The following is a 20,280-nucleotide window of genomic DNA, read 5'->3' as shown; positions in this document are numbered from 1 at the left end:
TTCCTGTCTCCTTTCCTGGTGACCCTCTGATTTAAATGGTTCTTAGGTGTCAGAATTTTATTCTGAATAGCCAGATCCTTCTCTCCAGCCACTGGATTTGTTGGCAGAGATACCTAGCATCTCTATGATAGAATTGAAATGATAAGCTGAAAATAAGTGTGCTCCAAGAAAATATCCCATTCACCTGTCATAGTCATATAATTAAAACGTTCCTAAAGAGATTTACTGACCATCAAATTTGCTACTTTCCTTCATCAAGTTTTTAAAGGTATCTTCATGTTGTAATCGGACTTTCCTTCTTTCAGAAGCCAGATTATATTCCACATGATCTTGTTCACTTAGAAGTGTGACTGGTTTTAAATGAATCTAGGGAAAGAAAAACTTTCTTATTTCATTGCTTTCTTGAAGTATAAATGCACAATATGAGTTTTGCAAAAACAAGTAATATGCTACATCTTTTTCTAATTCAAAGTAAACATTCTAATTCTGGGTGTTTCTACTTACATTATTTTGACTAAATAAAAAGATAAATATAGGCTTGTTTCTTCATAAAATAAGATATATATGACTTTTTTTATTAATTTTTTAAATTTTTTACATCATTGTTCATGTTTAAACAATATTTGCTTCCCCTTACCCCCTCAGGTATATATATGAAATTTTAAAAAGCTTTCCAAATATTAATTTTTCTTGAATTTAAAAAAATTTCAACAGAACTACAAAACAAATTCTTCAATTTAATGAATCAGGAGAGGTAATGAGACCCAAGTGAATTCTTATCAAGAGATGTTTTCTACTTTTTCCACAAGTAAGACATCAAAGAGAAGGAATAAAAGTGTACCCTAGAAAACTATCCTGTGCCAAGAAATATTCCCAATTTGGAAATTTCATCACCTGGTAAAAACTTTAATTAGTAAGCAAACAAAGAATCTATGTCAGAATAAAGCTTTAACCAGCTTCTAGAAACCAGCATGAACTCAAGGGCTCAAACTCCGCCACAGATGTCTGACTGCTGACCTGTATGTATAGGGAATGTATACCATGCAACTTGGCTGGGGGAGCTGCCTACTTATTTCCAGGATACCCAAAGACCGGTGCTGACCCCTGGCCAAAAAAAGGATGAAATAGCTCTTGATTTATAACATGTTGCCTAAAGTCTAAAATTCCCCTGGACTGCCTGTCTAATTCAATTAGGAAGGTAGTATAGACTGATTGCTTGCACTGTTTTAACTTTTTACACAACTTTGTTTTAGTTGTGTGACCAGTAAATATAAAAGACCACATGGTAAACTTGTGCCTTAGCTCTCCAATCACAGATTGAAGTACATTCCTTTTGACTGAAAAGGACCCTGGGAGCCATGCCTCACAATCTTTTGTGTCTCCCTGGGAGTTTGCCTGTGCTTTCTTCTATTGTACCATCTCCTTTAGCTTCAAGGTCAGGCATGAATGTACCCTATGGAGTCTTGCAAGTCCTTCAATGATCTGACCTGTGCAGTTGTTGAACTAAGCCTAGTTAATCATTGCCCATCTCATCCTGGGATAAACTCACTTGGACAGAGATCCAGTGAGTCCTGTTGGTTCAAACCAAACCACTGATTTTTCATGGCTCATATTATGAAGTTCCACTGAACAAGAGTACATAAACTAGAAAAGTTAGTCTGGGAAAGGTGCTTTACAAAAAGGTTACTTGAGCCAACCCCTGATGGTAGCACTGTAAGGCACCTGACTCCCAGAAACACTTTTGGAAAACAGTTCTTTAGGCTCAGCAGTTACTGGACTGAAGTGTGACTACTTTATTCTTAGTCCATGAATCCCTGAAGTTGGAGTGAAAAGTTTGAAGTTGGAGGGCGAAAAGGATAGCCCTTGTTTGCTCTTCCTTGTGAAGGAATGGGCTGGAGAGGTGGATTCCTTTCTGTCACTTGCTCTCAGATATGGGAGCACCCATCCCCATATTTTCTGGTTTCCAAGAGTTTAGAGATTTTTGTGGTTCCAGGAAAAACAGAATAGTTGGCAAGACCTATCTCAATGTTTTACATTTTAATTTCTATGATGCGTTGTTCAACTACACCACCCCAACTCCTGTAGTAGTGATTCTGATTTAGCAGTTTTCAGATGAAACCCAGGAAGCTGCACTTTAATAATAAAGTTGGGTTGAACTTCAGTTTGAAAACCAATGTCTCGGGCACAGTGAATTTGCCTGTGGCCTGTTGGTATTGGGCACAGATTGTCCTGGTGTACAAAATTCTGCAGGACCACCATCATTAGGCACCCTGGTGAGCTAACTCTGCCTCCTGGTCCAAGTGAGAAGGAGCTGGGGTGTGCAACTCTGCTGTCATTTCTGTTGCAAACAATGAGATCTTTGCTTCGGTCTTGGCCTTAAAGTTGGAGGCAGTATGAGGAAGAACATTTTGCAGAGTGATAGGCACTGCTTAGTGGCTTCAAATGTGTAATTAGGAAAAAGCCAATTCTTGAGAATCCTTGGAGTAAAAGATTTAGATTTTAAATTGAATTATTACACTAAAAAAATGTTTAGACTCAATGTGAGCCTTCCCCCAGGCACCCTGACCTTAAAAAGGAAAGACAAGAAATTATAATGAATCATTATCATCCCAACAGCTTATGGACAAGCTGATCTGGGCCAATGGCCAGGCAAGCCCGCTGGGCATGCATATCCGGCCAATGTATTTCTTTTGAGGGTGTCTTTACCCCATATGTCCTGAAGCTTATTTTTAAACTTCAATAACTCAGCAACTTTGACATTCTTCCTTTAGGTGTAAAAAAATGATTGGACCACAACATGCAACTGCTTGCTAAATTGCTTTTGCTTTAAAAAATTTTTTATTTCAATTCAATTTTAACTTCTATAACCACAAAAGAACTAAACTTGTAGGCAATATTTTTAAGAAACTAATATGACCTCCAGATCATCTAAAACACAAATGTTTTCTTCCTCTTTCAGAAACTGGCTACATCCCCTTTGCTCTAAGCTGCTGAATATTACCACAGATTGATAACTTTCACAGTAAATACTGGTGAATAACAAGTCTTGGGAAACGGTATCACATGGTAAGAAGAAACGTGCCTTTTAAAATTAGAATTCTGATGCAATTGTTAATATGACCCCGCAGTAGATGTAAAACACCTCTTCACAGAGAAAATTTACCTTTTTTTCCCCAACTGGTTTGGCTACAAATGTAGAGAAAGCCACGCTTACAAGTTTCTCAATGCCAGTGAGCATGTCCTGTACTATGACCTTGATGCTGATCTAAAATGAAAAGAAAAATAAATAAGCTCTCAGCCATGCAGATAACAGATGAGAGTATAGTAATTAAAAATGCAGTTACATATTTCATTAGTCTTTTTTTTTAATGAAACTAGCATTTAAATTTATTTTTAAGCAGCACTGTCCTTTTAAGGATGTTCTATAATATTGGAAAAATATCTGTTTTTTCCTGATGATAGAAAAGTTTTTATTTACCATGGAAAATTTGGAAAGTAGGAAAAGTTGAGTGATAAAAATGGAAGCTCACAATTCAGGGTAAATACTACCAGTAATCTCACCCACTACTGAGATTAATATATATATTATATAAGTTATATATTATATTGTATATTTTATATGTTGTGCATTATTTGCATATTTTATATATATATATATATGAAATTTCTGTCATTTAAGCCAAATAGGCTGCTGTGGTTATGGCAGCCCTAGAAAATCAACACAAGTCTTTATAAAGGATGTTTTGTGTCTAGAAATCAAAGGGGCTGGGTAGGGAATGGTAAAAGTATCAGGCTTTTCTGCCCTCCCACCATTAGGATAGATGACGGATCTTTGGTCCTGAATGCATGCCTGATGGCGGGCACCTGGAATAGGGTGTGGGCATATGTACATGGGATTCACCTGGGCTAAGACTGGGCTTTTAAGAGCAGCGTAACAGGGACTCCAGGAGAAGCCAAGAAGCAGGAGAGAGAGAGAGAGAGAGAGAGAGAGACATAAGTTTCAAAGGGAACCTATTACCTCCATGCTTGTGCTGAATGCTCTGCTAACTTTTGCTTTGATGGTTATAACTTGTCCAACTCTATAAAAGAATAAAGGGGGGGGGGGACGAGAAACTCCGTAATCCTAGCACATCTCCTTTCAGACTTAAAACTTTACTTAAATGTATGTCCCACAGAGCAGATCCACCGTAAACATGCTGATAATGTTCATGCCTGAAAAACTTAGGTTAATGATAGCAGACAAAGACATTACTAAAAACAGATGTTGATCATTGTAAACCACACATATGTTAGTTAGCTGCTACCCTTTATTTAAACAGAAAAGGGCCTTTGCAAAGATATTATGCAAAATGATTTACAAATCTGCAACAGATAACTTTGACACTATGCAGATTTTTCCTTAAGGGAAGTTAACACAAGCACACCGGCAAACCAATACCACTGATATTTATTTTTAAATATTAGTTATTAAATAAGTGAATAAACATACATGCAAGCAAGCAAACAAATTGGTCCACTTCAATAAGTTCACATGGGCCTTCAATGATTCCAGATGATCTATTCATTCCTCGTTATTACTAGAACGCTGGCCATGGAACCGGAAGTTGTTCCACACCTTTGTGTTCATGCCCCCTCAGTTACCCGACCCCTTCACCATTGCAGATGGTAAGGGTCTACCCAAATGAGTATCCTCACTTTTCTTCCAGGCTTTCAAAGTGGAACTGTGTTCTCACTGCTCTTGCCCTTACTCTTCCTTTTCAGAGGAAGAAGGATACATATTTTCAAGATCTTTCTTTATCTGTGCCCCCAATCCCAAGCCCCCATTATTTCTCCTCTTTTATACCTGCAGTCTCTGCCTTTTTCCTAATCTCCTTACTGGTCTATTAAAATGTTCAAGTCTTCTTTTTACAAATCTTTCTCTCAGGTCAATTATATCAAGTTATTTTCCCCTAATTCTTTATATTCAGGCTTCCTAAAATATCAATAATTTCATTTTTTACTAATGCCTCATTTAACAAATATTTACTGAATTACAACTAGTTCTGGCATTAGATGAGCAAGATAAGTTTGAAGACTAGTCTTCACTTGGAACACCAAATGAAATGTAATGCCATGCAGTTTTTTGAAAATAAGTAAAGCATTGCAGAGTATAAACACTTTAACAAACATATAATCCCTAATTCTGTGCACTGAGAAGACTTAGACATTATGACCAGACCTGTATCAGTGAGTACCTCTCATGCTCAGTTTGTGATCTCTACTTATCATTTCTTTTGAAGAAATTTCTGGTTTAAGTTTGTGTGAGGAAATATAAATGATGAGCCTGTCTTGTCACATCAGAAAGCAAAGGAATTACTAAAGCCTTCTAAAGTTGCTTCATGATATGACAACATAGGCTTGGGAACCAAACTGCAGAAATTTCCACTGCTAAAAGATGGGGTAGTTTGAGCATCCATAAGGATAATCACATCAGAATTGAAACCATCAAACATGTTAAAGTTCATGGACTCCTAAGAATTAGGTCTGTCTTCCCTGGACAAACTTTACCTCATGGTAACTAAGTCACTAATGAGAGAAAGTATCTCCTTGAAAAGTATTTCAGGAAATAAATGAAGAAATGATACAATTAGCATGTTATTATTTTACCAATATCCAATGAAATAATGGTTCTAGGAAATTATCACTAGATACTATTGCTCTTAACAGGAAACCATTGGGAATGATAATTTCCATTAATGTTATTGTGATTTGATTTTTTTTAAAGAACCCTTACCTTAGAAATATATACTGAAATAGGTGTTCCTGGGATTTGCTTCAAAATAATTCAGATATGTGGGGGCTTATGGAGGGTGTACTGGTAAAAGACAAGTATGCATGACTTGATTATTGTTATACCTAGGTGATAGGTCCCCAGGGACAAACTGTACCATTCTCTCTATTTTGTGTATGTTTGAAATATTTATATATCTTTAAATTTTCTATAAGACATTAAAGCACATACACACTCACACATAAAATATTTTTCATAATTTACCATCTCTACTCAGATGAATTAGTGTTTACCCAACAACCTAATGGTGAAATTCACCATCACAGAGATACTTATTATCATTAATTATTCATCTAGTAAAGGAGGAGCCATTAAGAATCAGCTTGTGAAAATCCTGCTATGCCTTATACCAGAATGTATCCAATGCCGAGAGCTATTTCTCATCAAAATAGAATGTATTTACACTCAACAGTATAAATCACAGTATCTAAAAAGTTGGCCCTGCAATTATTTTAAACTGATTTACATTGGGTCAAATGCTATTTATTTTATTAACATTGGATCAATGATTCCAAATAAATTAGCTTGGTATCACAAATATGTGTCACAAATAAACCAATAAACCCAGGAGAAAGGCTTGACAGAGCAATGCCACTTACCTAGCCGTCTCCTCAAATTGTATGTCATCCACTGAGGCTGTAACACAGGAAACCCCAGCATGTTTTTCAGCTTCAAAAAATAGGTTAAAAATATGCTGCATGAGTAGTTATGTTTCAGCATAAGGGAAAAAGAATAAGACATCCTTTTGTTCAATATGGGACCTTTATGCCCACTCTTCTGGATGATCTGGATTCATAACAGTAACTGTGCTCTATAAGTTATATTTCTTCTGCATGTAAATTACTCCTGTTTTAATTTATACTATCTTTGATTTAAAATCTAATACCAATACCAGTATGCCTAGCTATTTAAATAATAATTCATTAAGTTGGTGCCAACTTTAAATATTTTGTGCTAAAAAAGAATGTATCAGTACCTTATTTGTTATCCCACATAACCAGTAACTGAATATCTTTAAACCACTTAAACAGTATAAACACTGAAAAGTATGGGAGACCCTGAAATCAAAGGGTCTCCCAGTCAAAGAGGAACTTCTCTGGGCAACAGAGAAATAGAAATAGGTATATCATAAATATTTAGCCATATATGTTACTGATTATTATCAAATTCACTCTTATATTGCATAGGGTGAAGAGAGATTTGGGAGGCGCTACAGTTACTTCTATGATCCATGTCTGCCTTTAATTTGTTGAGACTTTTTTTGATGGTTGTCTTTGCTTTAAAGAAAAATTTCAAAATTTATTCTCTTTGGGAAAATTTTTGACATAGTTTTCTGCCAGTGTTTGATTTTTGAGGAACAGTTAATTAAAACCCAAACAGATTGCTTTCACTTTTTTAAAGGACTATTTACTCCATTTTAATTTTGGATACTTCATTCCTGGTGCTACATTTGAAAAAGAAAATGACAGTGAATTTGTATTCTTTGTGTGTAGTACATTTGTATTCTTCGTGTGTAATGCATTATTTTAATGTTTAATATTATAATTAATTGATAAGTCCCAGATAAAAAGAGGTGAGAAAACATGCCAGAAAGCAAATATTTAAACCATTCCTTCTATGATCAAATTCTGTAGAAACTTGAACATTCTGGCTTTGCTAGTTTGAAATGACTGTCCTTCCAAATGCGCCATCACATAAACTGAATTACCATAAAAGGAACCACCGAAGAGCCCTGTGAGTGATGGAGCAGGGAGGGTGGGCTCCCAGCTGTAGATTTCAGTGAGCCTAAGGGATTGTAAAAGAAATACTCAAGATGGGCCCAGTTTAATTCAGTGTATCAAACATTTGTTAAGTTGCCACTGATTAACAGATACTGAGCTGAATCAGACCTATCTTTTAACAAGTGTACTCAGTGGCAGTTAAGTGATCCAGCCATAGTCAGTGCCCTTTTGGAACTTAAGTTTTCCAGAGAACTATTGGACTCTTGCAAATATGCCCTGTAAAACACTGACTAAAGGACACCTAATAGGTAGCCATTCCAGTTACCTAACACGAGAGAATGGGATATTTGGTTTATTAGACTATTTTTATTAATAAAATGTTCCCATATACACCAACAGGAGTTAGCGGGTTTTTTTTAAAGATTTATTTATTCATTTATACGAGCACTGGGTACAGTCAGAAGCACGGGAGGGTGAGAGAATTCACCAGAGCCAGAGTGGGGAAGAGAAACAGGCAGACTGACGAAATACACTGCTGAGGGGAGCAGCGGGCGGCAGGAGAGGTCTGCGCGCCATGTGGGACCCTCCCAGGCAGCCGGGGATGGAACCGGCGCTGCAGAGGCTACTGGCAGCTTCGCAGTCCAGGGCTCAAACGCTGCGCCACCAGGGGAGGCCCAGGAGTTAGCAATTTTGAATGATTTAAGTGATAACTGAAGTGCAATAACCAATAAATGACTAAAATTACTGTGTATATTGGATATCTAGTGAGGTATATATTGTACTACACTAGATTATGAAAGGGCTCAAGAAGAAATAAAATCATAATAGTTACCATTAATTAAGCATTTATTATTGGACAGGTTCTGAGCTAATAAGTATTTAAAGATGTCAACTACGTGAGTATTGTTAGTTCTATTTTACAAATAAGAAATTTAGGCTTAGTGAGATGAAATACATTTATTTTACCACTGATTTTTTTTTTTTAAACTATAGCAGCAATAGGAACTCTCAGAAAAGACCAACCAAGAAATTCTCCCTAGAGAAGTAGTTGGCTAAATATAGCATTCACAGGCACAACAGACATGGTTTACCCTATAGACTTTCAAAGACCATTAAATTAAAAGGGAAAAAAATGTGGGTCATAATTTTTATGTGTGATATTTATTGATATGATATAGTTTTCCTTTTACAAGTGTGTCTGTTATTCTGATTCTTGATTTTGATTGTCTTTCATACAGTAAGCCAAGAAAAATGAACCCTTAAACTACTTCCAAGAGAAGCTGAGAGCAGCTGAGGAATAGTAGACTAGCTAAGTGGCTATCACCCAGGTATGAGATGATGATTGGTAAAATTGGTGGTATCTCCATTTATTTATTAATATAACTGATTTTGACTGAACACCTGTACTATGCCAGCTTCTATGTAAAGTGTGGAAATATAAAACAGTCCTGATCCCAGTATTCATGGTGTCCAATAGAGGAGCCAGGGACTAAATGAATGAATACGTAATAACAAAAATGAGTTAAGTGCTCTGAAGAAAACATGGATTTTAGGAGGGTAAGAAACTAAAGAGCCAGACTTAGGTGGGATGTGGAGAGGATGTACTAAGATCTGAAGGATGAGTAGGAGTAAAATAGATGTTGAGAGAAAAAAAGAGCAAGGGGAGAGCATGCTGGACAGAAGAAATTGTGACTGTAAGGGCCCTAGTGAAGATCTTTGTGGCTATCATGAAGAAATCAAAAGGACGACTGGCTGATAAAAGGCTGAAGGGAAGACGAAGGACAGGTCATGCACAAGGCCTTGACGGTCTTGCTCGGTATGGTTACACTGTCTTCAGGTCTCCATTGTTTTTGGTGAGGCCAGATAATTTTAAACATTGTTTTCCTCTATATAATGTGTTTTTTCTGGCTGTTTTCAAGAATTTTTTTCTTCATCATAGTTTGCTTATGATGTGCCTTCATGTGATTTTCTTGTAATAATTTTGCTTAGTGTTTTGCTGTCTTAAAACTGTAAATGGGTGTGTTTTACCATGTCTAGGGTAATTGCAGCCACTATTTCTTAAAATATTTTGTTTTGCCCCATGTTATTTCTCATCTCCTTTAGGATTCCAGTGACATGTATTCTACACCTTTTGATTTTTTTTTTTTTTTCAGAAATCTCTGATACCTTGTTCATTTTTAACATTAATTTTCCCCCTCTGTTCTTTAGATGGGATAATTTCTACTGACCCATCTTTATGCTACTATTTCTTTTCTCAGTCTTGCTCCTTCTACTATTAATTCTGTCCAGTGAATTTTTGGGTCAGATACTATAATTTTCAGTTCTGGAATTTCTGTTTTGTTCTTTTTTTTTTTTAATAGTTTCTCTGCTATGATTTATTATCTTTTCATCACTTATGATTATATTTTCTTTTATTATATCCTTGAGCAAAGTTATAATTCACTGCTTTTAAATCCTTGAAGCTTAATTTGAATACCTAGGTCACCTATGTATTGGTCTCCATCCATTGTCTTTGTTTCTTCATTGTCTTTTAAGAATGGGTCATGTTTTTCTGTTTCTTTGTATATCAAGTAATTTTGAATTGTATCTAGCCATTGTGAGTGATAAGTTATAGAAACCAGGGGTTTTTATTTAATCTTCTGAGAGTATTTGTTTTTTACTTAAGTAGACAGTTAACTAAGTTGTCTTAGTTAAAGGATAAAGCTGTCTCCTTAGAGATGGGACTAGGCTTTGGGTAGGAAGTTTAGACTCTGTCCTATGCATATATGACTTAAGGTTCATCAGCGATTCAAGCAAAGACTATAGATGAGTTTTTGGGCTCTGCTTCTCTGGCTCTCTCTTTTCTTGAATTTGCCCATCACATTTTAGTGGCTGTGTTTCCCCCAAATTTTATGGCTCTTCAAATTAACAAGTCTGTGTGTTTTCTGAAAGAAATTTAGCTGGGAGAAAATAGGAGGTCCTTATTTAGGTGTAGTCTTTTTTTAAAAAGGACAAAATTAGCTATTACCATTCTTTTCTTCCAAGTGTTGACTTCCAAGTGTTCTAAGCCTACTTTTGTTCACTGATTATTTGCTTTTATATAAATGTGTTTTTTTCCCCCGAGTGTATAGTTGTTACATGAGAGAAAATTTTTCTTATACAACATACTGAGCATGCTATAAGAGGAGCCCTTGTATAGCCTTTGGTAAAGAAGTCTGTGGGGGAAGATGAGCAGAACATGTGACATGAGCAGATTAGCACCTTCAAAAGGCATTTTAAGTGCAATGTGGAGAGCAGAACAAAATAGATGGAGAATACCAGTTTGGAAACTTTTCTAAAGTACATGAAAGATGGTGGGAGCTTGGACTAGGTGTAGCAGTGGAAATTTAGCAAAGAGGTTGTATTGGAAAGGTTCCTTAAGGTAACATTGGTAATACTTGGTTCATAGATTGAATATGAAGGGAAAGCAAGATAGAGAGGTAGCAAGGATGAATGACTCCTGATTATAGACTTGCACAATGGGATGGATCTGGAGCCATTCTTAAGGGAATGAAGGCTGGAAAAGATTCCTAAGTGAAATAGAGAAGAAACTGTGAATATGGTATATTTATTTTTTATGGGATATTTTACAGTAAGAAATAGGGTATATGGATAATGACTCATGAATGGCTTTAAGCCTGTAAGCACAAGAAATTGGAGGAATAATAGGGCTACTGACAAATAGGTGATCTCACGCCAAAATTATAGTGAACATATTTAATCTTTCTTTAAACATTGAGAAGACATTTTGGACTTTGGCACTACCTGGAGGCCTTCTGTGATCATTCTTTATCGCAATAATGTGGCCATAGAAGTGCTAGTCAATATGGAACTGTGGTTGAAAAAAAGAATGCTAGAAAAACCAGTTTTTGTATTGCTCCCATTGTATAAAGTAAAGCACTAACGTAGAGCGTTTCTCTGTTACAGATTCAGTTACACTTTGGCTAAATAATGTCCCTTGTTTATGTGGTACCTCTTCTTACCCTAGTGAGTTTAACACAAGCATTATCCATGTTTCCAAAAACAACCTTACCATCAAGGTGTCTTTAATACTGTATTATTGATAATTATTAAGATCCAGAGTAATTGGTTATCAATTGAATCATTCTGTGGTCTGAATTTTCAAAGATGTGAAACAGAAATTCTTATGACAATTGCAGGCAGACAATTGTCTCTCCATCACAGGACAGAGGCATTAAGTGAGGTCACTTTAAAAGTCACTTGAAGTTTCCATTAATGTAATCAGTTGCCTTGGCGGTATGCAGTATTATTATTATTACAAGCAACCTCTGTGATTTATATACTTGTTTCTGCTATGTGTGAATTAATTTTATATTCATATTTTCATTATTATGTTATTATAACTGACCTTAAATCCTGATAAACACTGTTAAGACAAAAACCAAATATACCTACCAACAAATAAAAAGCCAAGAAACAGATTGGCATCAGATGTATGACTGAGTTTTGCAGGTGGTTAGCACACAGGGGATTAGGAACTCAACACTCATTGAGCAATGTTTCATAACCATCAGAGCTTTACTTTTGTCCTCTGAGTCCTAGGATACATGATCTTTAAAGTGCCTTCTGCTCTAATATTTTATCCTCACATGCTTTACTCTAAAATATACATTAAAATATACATTTGCCAAGTTCATTGATGGCCTTATGCAAAGCCTGGATTCCTTTTAAGAATGAGATTCCAAGCTCTGGCCCCATCATCTACTAACCATTCATATAAATCAGGTGTTTTTTTTTTTAACCTAGTGCTTATTAAGCCCTGAAGAACTAACTCTAGTTTACATGCTAATGGGCCAGACTGGAAATGAAGAGGTGAACAGATTAGTACCCACAATATTATAGATTGTGCTAAGTGTTATGAAGGAAGCTGGAAAGGGCATTGTGATAAAAGTGATGCAAGGGTACAAATGTGAACAGGTGGTCAGGAAAAACTTCTCTGGAAATGATATTAAGCTGAGATGAAATGCATGAAAAGGATCAAAGAAGAATATAAAGTTAAATAGAAAAGCATGTACAAAGGTCCTGAGCAGAGATTATTTAAGGGTACAACAGGCAACAAATTGGATGCAGAAGCAGATGTAAGAAGAAAATTATCTATTAAACCAAAAATTAAAGAGCTATGCACTTACTTCTGTGAGAATGGCCCATATCAAAAAACAAACAAAACAACAACAAAAATCCAAACAAACCAGCAACAACAAATGCTGCAAGGTTGTGGGAAAAAAGGAAATTTCACAAAAATCTACAAAGAGCTGATGAGACTCTACAAAAAAAAAAAAAAAAAGAAAAGAAAATAATCCTGTCAAAAAATGGGCAGAAGAGCTAAAAAGAAACTTCTCCAAAGAGAAAATGCAAATGGCCAACAGGCATATGAAAAAATGTTCAACATCACTTGTAATCAGGGAAATGCAAATCAAAACTACAATGAGATACTATTTACACCAGTGAGTATGGCACATATTAAAAAAACTAGCAACAACAAATGTTGGCAAGGTTGTGGAGAAAAAGGAACTCTCCTGCACTGTTGGTGGGAGTGCAAACTGGTCCAAACACTATGGAGAGCTGTGTGAAGATATCTTGACCTATTAAACATAGAGCTTCCATCTGATCCAGCAATTCCACTCCTAGGTATTTACCCAAAGGACACAGAAACATTAATTCAAAAGGGCATCTGCACCCCTATGTTTATAGCAAAACTATTTACAATAGCTAAGCTATGGAAACAACCCAAATGCCCAAAAATAGATGACTGTATCAAGAAGATGTGGTACATATACACAATGGAATATTACTCAGCAATCAAAAAAGATAAACTCATGCAATTTGCAGCAACATGGATGGAACTAGAAGGGATCATGTTCAGCGAAATAAGTCAGAAAGAAAAAGAAAAATACTGGATGGTCTCACTCATAGCAGGAGTTTAGAAAACCTAAGTAAGGGACCAGGAAAAAGACTAATTAATACAAAATAAAAATCAAAATCAACAAGCAACTATAAGCCAGAGACACACTGCGGGGGTGGGGAGAGTGGGGAGAGGAAGGATTAGGGTCAAAATAAGGGGGGGGGTATAATTGTATGGTGAATATAGCCAAAATGAAAATGCATACATTATGCAAAAATGAAAAATGATGTAAGAATTATATAAAATTTAAAAAAAGAAAAAAAGAAAAGGAAATTTCATACATTATTGGTGGGAAGGTAGACTGGTCCAGCCCCTGTGGAACCCCGTATGGAGATTCTCAAAATATTAAAAATAGATCTACCATGTGACCCAGCAATTCCACTCCAAAGAATACAAAACCTCTAAATCAAAGAGTTGTATCTAACTCCTATGCTCATTGTAGCACTATTTACAGTCATCAAGTTATGCAACAATCTTAAGTGTCCAACAGCAGCGGAGTGGATTAAGAAGATGTGGTATATATACACACAATGGAATATACCATTCAGCAATTTTTAAAAACGGATCAGCTCTTGCCATCTGTAGCAACATAGAACTGGAGGGAAGCATGCTAAAGTGAAATAAATCAGAGGGAGAAAGACAAGCATCAGATAATTTCACTCATATGAGGAATATAGAGACACGAAACAACGGACACAATTAAACCAAAATCAACCCTAGAAATATGACTGCAGAATTGAGGCTCTAAGAGAGGGAGGGAATATGGGGGCAGGAACAAAAAAGGGAGAGGCCCAATATTCTAGGGTAAAGGACTATGTGCTTTGGTGGTGGGGATGATGTGACATACCTCTGAGGAGACGTGAACCCTTCCCCCAAATCACGGAGGGAAGGAGGGTAGATAGGAAGGAAGGACAGGAGAGAGGGACGGAGGAAAAGAGGGAGGGAGGGATGTGAAGAAATGTAAACCAGTACCAAGCCTCTAAGTGCATTTTTATTATTATTGAAAATATGGTTATTTTTCAATAAACTATATAATTAAAATGTTAATTAAATCAAATCACTTTAAATTAATTTATTTAAAAAAGAAGTCGAATATGGTTAATATGGATTGCAAAAAATCTTCCTAGGGTCGTCCCTTATTAATGGGCTGAAGGCGTTCTGAGCCCCAAACATTTGAGAAGCGCTGATCTAGGTGTTCCCAAGGTGGAGGAGCCAACTGTTTCAGTCCTCACCCAGGGCGCACAGCTCCATGCTTTCCTGTCTCCTCACGCATTCCAGGTTCTGGACCAGCAGAGGCCCCAAATGTGGCTTCCACACTTGGGTTATCCCCAACTCTATCATGCTGGATTCTGCCATTGCTCGACCCCTGCTTCCATCCTGCACCCCGGCATTCCTGAGTCTCAGTTCAGATTCCCGTCCGGGGCTCTCCACACCGCCACCCCTGCAACCCCCGCTACCCAAGCTCCTCACATTTCGGACCCCGACACCCCACCCTCTCCCATCCCGTAAACCACTTCCAAACCCCCACCCCCACCCCCACCCCCACCCTACTGTGCGCTCCCACGGCCGCCCCCCGCCCGCCGCGCCCCTACCCGCCAGGCAGGCGGTGGCGTCGATCCACTTGAGCAACTGCCCTGCGCTCAGCTCGCCGCGGGGGTTGGCATGCGCGGGCTGGATGGCCTGGCTCATGTGCACCTCGCGGGTCGCGGGAGGCTCCATGTTTGGGGCCGAGAGAGCAAAGCCGCTGGGCTCCAGGCGCCTGGGTTTTCTGGCTCCGCCGTGGGGCCCGCCCCCGCTCCAAAGGGCACAGTTACCGCTGCTGGTCCCGGCCGGGAATCCCGCTCGCTCCCTGCTGGCCGTCCGTAGCCTGGTGCATTGGCAGGAGAGATTTAGGGTGTCTTGAATAACGCCCCGGGAATAGCACGAGGAGGGAGAAGAAGAGCTCTCTTCTGTTTCAGAAGAAGCCACATCTGGGGTAACTGAGATTGACAAAGTAGGGTACTGATATTGAACTTGATCATGTGACTTGCTTTTGAACGGGATGTGGACAGGTAACAGTGTGCCAGTTATGAGCCTAGCATTTGTTATGAGCCCCACCCCACTTGTTCCTATTTTCCAGAACCTCTGACCTCTGCCATGAGCAGGTTGCCCAAGGCGCTGCTTCCTTGCATCTGGGTGCCAGTGTGAATTCATATATTGCATTGCTGACCCAGTCAACCTGCAGACTTATGCCTGGGAGCTGAGCCACTCATCAGACCTGCAGTTTTGTGAATGAGATATGACTCCTGTTGAATGTCATTGTGATTTTGGGATTATTCGTTACACAGCAATAATGGATGGTTACATGCACTAATTTCATTTATTAATATTTTAGGAAATGTACTAACCTAATGAAAATAAAATTTGTGCTTAGATTGAATTGTATTGTTTTGGGTAAACTACAGTGAGTATAGTGGTAATATTACATATAGGATTGTACACTTGGTTTCTTGTAAACTTGTTTCAAAAAGGTTTAAGCATAGGTGTGAGAAGGTAATTTTCCACAATAATTATCTGGAAGGGTCAAAGTTTATCTGTAAAGATATGTCTCGGGACATTTGATCAAAAAGCAAATGCAATACACAAACCCAGAATTGTGTTTTCTTATGTGTATTATCTCCTGTTTAGATGGATTTTGATTATGGTTCCAAATCTTTTGTTCATTTGGCACTGATTTTCATTTTAATAGCCTCTGCCTGAAATGACTCTTCTTATGTTTTCTGAATGTCTTTTTTCTCCATCACAATGAAAATGTCATCTGCATGTGTGAACATTTGCTGTATCTTTTATCTGTCAAGGATTTTTGCTATTATGCTTAAAGAAAAGGGCTCTATTTTCTATTTCTGTTTAGAGACATCTTTTGAAGAGCCCTCTGTGAAGGCAGCTCATTTTGAAAAGGTCATGTACATGAGCAGGAAAGTTGATCACAAAGAGTATGCAAAGTTTGATGATCACTAGAATAATGAGAATATCTCTAGAATGTTGCAATGGAAAGAAACATAGATGGTGTGGCCCCTCATTCTGGAAATGAGGAAGTGAAATGTTTGCCCTGTCACATTGCATGGTACTGATCTGGCTTTGAGAAAACAGAGAACAAGGAGCATGGACCATAAGAAGAGAGGGGAAAAATGCTTCCCTCAGAAGCAGACCCTCCAGCAAGAGTTTGAAGGCAAGCAGTTTACTTGGGAGGAAGTTGCAAAAAGCACTGGTAGAGGAGTCAAAGTTTGGTCTCCAGACGAGCAGCATTGGCTTCACCTGGGAGCTTGTTATAACTGCAGAATCTCAGATTCCACCATAGACCTGCTGAGTCAGAATTCAATTTTATGAAGATTCCCCGGTGAGTTATGAGCACATGAAAGTTTGTGTAAAACAGCCTGAGCTATCCCTTCACGAGACATGGAAGCTAGGGTTTTCTGCTTAGCTCCCACCCTTCATTGACTAAAATCTGCTCCCTCAAGCCCTTGCAGAATACGGGCAGAGCTACCATCCAGCGGGATGGACGATGCTGCTCAGTGGAGACCCCTAGCGGCCACAAGCACTGCTTGTCAATATGCTGGTGTAAATGAATTATTTTTAAGTATGTCAATAGAGCCAGCCTTGCAACCCTGGAATAAACCCCTCTCAGTGGTGGTGCATAATTCTCTTTATTTTATTTGCTAATTCTATTTGCTCATATTTTTGCTAGAGATTTTTATGTCTACATTTTTGAGATTTCTTGGTCTTTTTTTTCTTTCCTTTTTTTTAATTGTCTCTATCTGGTTTTGGTGTAAAGTTCATCAGATAAATAGGAAACACTCCCATCTATATTCTAGAAAATCTTGTATAGATTTAGTTCCTTCAAATTTTGGTAGAATGCTCCAGTGAAACCAAGTCCTGGAGAGGTTTTGTGTGTGTGTGTGTGTTTTGAGATTTAAAAATTCCTAATTCAATTTTTAAAGTGGTTATAGGGTTATACAATTTATATATTTCAGATTGGGTGCATTGTGGTAGCTTCTGATTTTAGAATAATTGTCCATTTCTTCTTAGAGAAGGGAGTTTGCCAAAGGTAAGAGTGAACTAAAGTTTGATCTGGCACTTCTATCCAGTGTGAACAGCCCTCCCATCTCCTCTTGGCCCCTGGAACTGACCTTCCTAGCCCTCTGTTTTCCCCCCACCCAGATATCTCCAAGTCTTTTGCCTAAAGTGTTTTCTTGTTCTCTAAGCTGGTTCTCAACTAATTCTCTCTTAAGACAGTGGTTATCAATTCTCTAGGCTTCCCAGAGTTACTGGGTCAGGCATTCTTGGGGTTAGGACAATAGCTTGTGTTTTAACACATTTTCCATGTGATTCTGTTGCACATTAATGTTTAAGAACCACATACAAGGCTCTTTCATCTAGGGGCTGTAACTTTCATCTCAATCTTTTCAAAATTGTGTTTAGTTTAACCGGAGGCCCTTTGAGATCACTGAAGGAATTAGTGCTATGGGAGAAAGAGCCACAGTTTTGGGTCCAAAAGAATATGTTTGTGTCTGGATGGACTCTCTTCTTGCTGGTGTTGATCTTGGATATATCATTCAGCCAAATTGTGTCTCATTAGGTTTTTCTTTTTATAAAATGAGGATGCTTTCCTTACTTCATAAGATTGTAATTAGGTAATAGAAATTTTTATCAAATGTAGTCAGGATAGATATTACTGAGGGCCCATTAATCTTCATAACATACCCAGTAATAATCCTTTCGTAGAGTTGAGAGATGAAATCCATACAAATTACGAACTCTAGTAACATGCCACACAGTCCTAGGAAGGGTGAGACTGTTACAAAACTCAATTTATAGATGAGACACTTGAGCAACTCACCTGAGACCACAAAACAAGGAAATAGCAGAGGCAGGATTTAAGCTGGGTGGAACTCACCCTGTTCTTTTCATCCTTATGGAACTAGGTGAAGAACAAAAGACCCAGAAGAGAACATGTGCTTGTCCAAACTAAAGTCATATGTCTGCCCATGATTCTAGGGGTGGGGAAGGGAAGGCACGGGAGTGGTAAAATCTGTGTCTCTTAGTTTTAGTAAAGATGAGAGACAGGTCTGTGGAATTATGTTCTAAATAAAATTAAAAATGGGGGGGGGGAGAATAATTCCCCAAAAGAAAACTGAGTCCTGATGAGAAAAGGAGAATGGAAGCTAGACATCTTTTAAATTATTAAAATTATTTGCAAGGGCATTCATGGGGAAGATAACGGGAAAAGGGAACAACTTTGTAATTTTGTTAAGCTGCTGAGTCACACCTCACTTGAAACCAGTTTTCTTTGGAACTTTCCAACTACACAAGCAAATGTCACCCTTATGGCTCCTCCATCTAATTTTTGCTCTAAGACCCTGTGAATTTGGTTATCTGTAAGGCCTAACAAAATATTTCTTAATTAACCACTCACATACAATGCTCTTATACAATTGCTAGTATAGGTGTTGTAATTTAGAAAAGATTTATAACATCAAAATTGGTTGATTGGTCCCATTTTACATTGAGATACATGCCGAGGAGAGAGTGTTAAGACAGAGATAGTATCAGAGAAGGTTGCCATTGCTGGGTCTATTCCTTCCAAGAAGCGGTGCATGGGATGGATCCAGGTCGCAGTGTTATTCCTGACTGCCCTTTTGTATTCTCTTGCTCCTGTCCAGGCTGGGTGAGTTGATGGCCCAGGGGAAAAGTAGATTAGTAGTTTCCTAAGCAATTATAAAGAATAAGTAGTTGTAAGCTAATTTTTGTCCGACGCACTCTAGAGTCTATTCCCAGACCCCTTGGCATTCCTAGTGTGCTCAGATACCAACACCTTTAATGACCAGAGTTATTATTTTTTTTGTTTGTTTTTTTTTAAACAGGAGTCTATTGATAAGTAACAAAGATGACTATTTAAATGGATTCCATTTTTATTATTAAAATAATAATAAAATATTTCCCCTTAATTATTTATTTATTTGTTTTTGTTTATACATGCACTGGGTACAGTCAGAAGCGCGGGAGGGTGAGAGAATTCACCAGAGCCAGAGTGGGGAGCAGAGCAGGCAGAAGGACCGAAGTACACTGCTGAGGGGAGCAGCGGGCGGCAGGAGAGGTCTGCGCGCCATGTGGGACCCTCCTCTGGTGGCCGGGGAGCAGCCGGGGAGCAGCCGGGGATCGAACCGGCGCCACAGAGGCCGCGGGCAGCTTCGCAACCCAGCGCTCAACCGCTGCGCCACCAGGGAGGCCCTCCCCGTAATTTTTCTAAATGACATTCAGACCAAGTTGCATCAGTAAGGTCATTGTTGATTTTGTACTGCATAGGTCTTTGATGATGCCCTCAAAAGCATTCTTTGTTTCTGTTACAGTGCTTTTTAATGCTAATATTTCTTTTCAGTTCTGTAATAAAGAACCCTAATAGGGTTTCCATCTTTCTGCTCACACTGTGGTCTGTTCTTGCATGCTGTCTGCTTTATCCGTTAGAGTCCTTAGTTTATTAATTATAGTTGTAAACTTCGGTTTGGTAATATCCCTGCCTTGTCTGGTTCTGACGTTCTATCTTTTCAAATTTTATATTTTTCTTTTTGTAAATCTTGTGATGGAGATGATGTACCACTAGGTAAAGGAACTACTGTAAACTGACCTTCAGTTATATGGTGGTGAGGTGTCTGGGGAGGGGAAGTGTTCTATAGTCCCAGATTAGGGCACCGATTTCTAGAGATTTCTAGCCTTTGGGCTGCAACTGCTGTTTTTCAGTTCCCTCCCCTTAG

The 20,280-nt window shown here is 38.1% G+C and overlaps 1 protein-coding gene across 1 annotated transcript in view; it reads right to left on the bottom strand.

The window, feature by feature from the left end:
- The window catches only part of ACOT12 (acyl-CoA thioesterase 12), a gene marked incomplete at both ends in the record, with an annotated part of 38,019 nt that extends 22,808 nt beyond the window's left edge, over positions 1-15,211 (bottom strand). Inside the window, 5 exons of the mRNA XM_084232930.1 lie at positions 231-366; positions 3,164-3,265; positions 4,019-4,079; positions 6,430-6,499; positions 15,085-15,211. Of these exons, the coding sequence (XP_084089056.1) occupies positions 231-366; positions 3,164-3,265; positions 4,019-4,079; positions 6,430-6,499; positions 15,085-15,211 (496 nt within the window). The remainder of the gene's footprint in view (positions 1-230; positions 367-3,163; positions 3,266-4,018; positions 4,080-6,429; positions 6,500-15,084) is intronic.
- Positions 15,212-20,280: the final 5,069 nt, after the last annotated feature.

The sequence above is a fragment of the Talpa europaea genome, assembly GCF_964194135.1.
Source record: "Talpa europaea genome assembly, chromosome: 5".
In the NCBI taxonomy this organism is placed as follows: Eukaryota; Metazoa; Chordata; class Mammalia; order Eulipotyphla; family Talpidae; genus Talpa; species Talpa europaea.
This window is presented reverse-complemented; position numbering and strand designations above follow the sequence as displayed.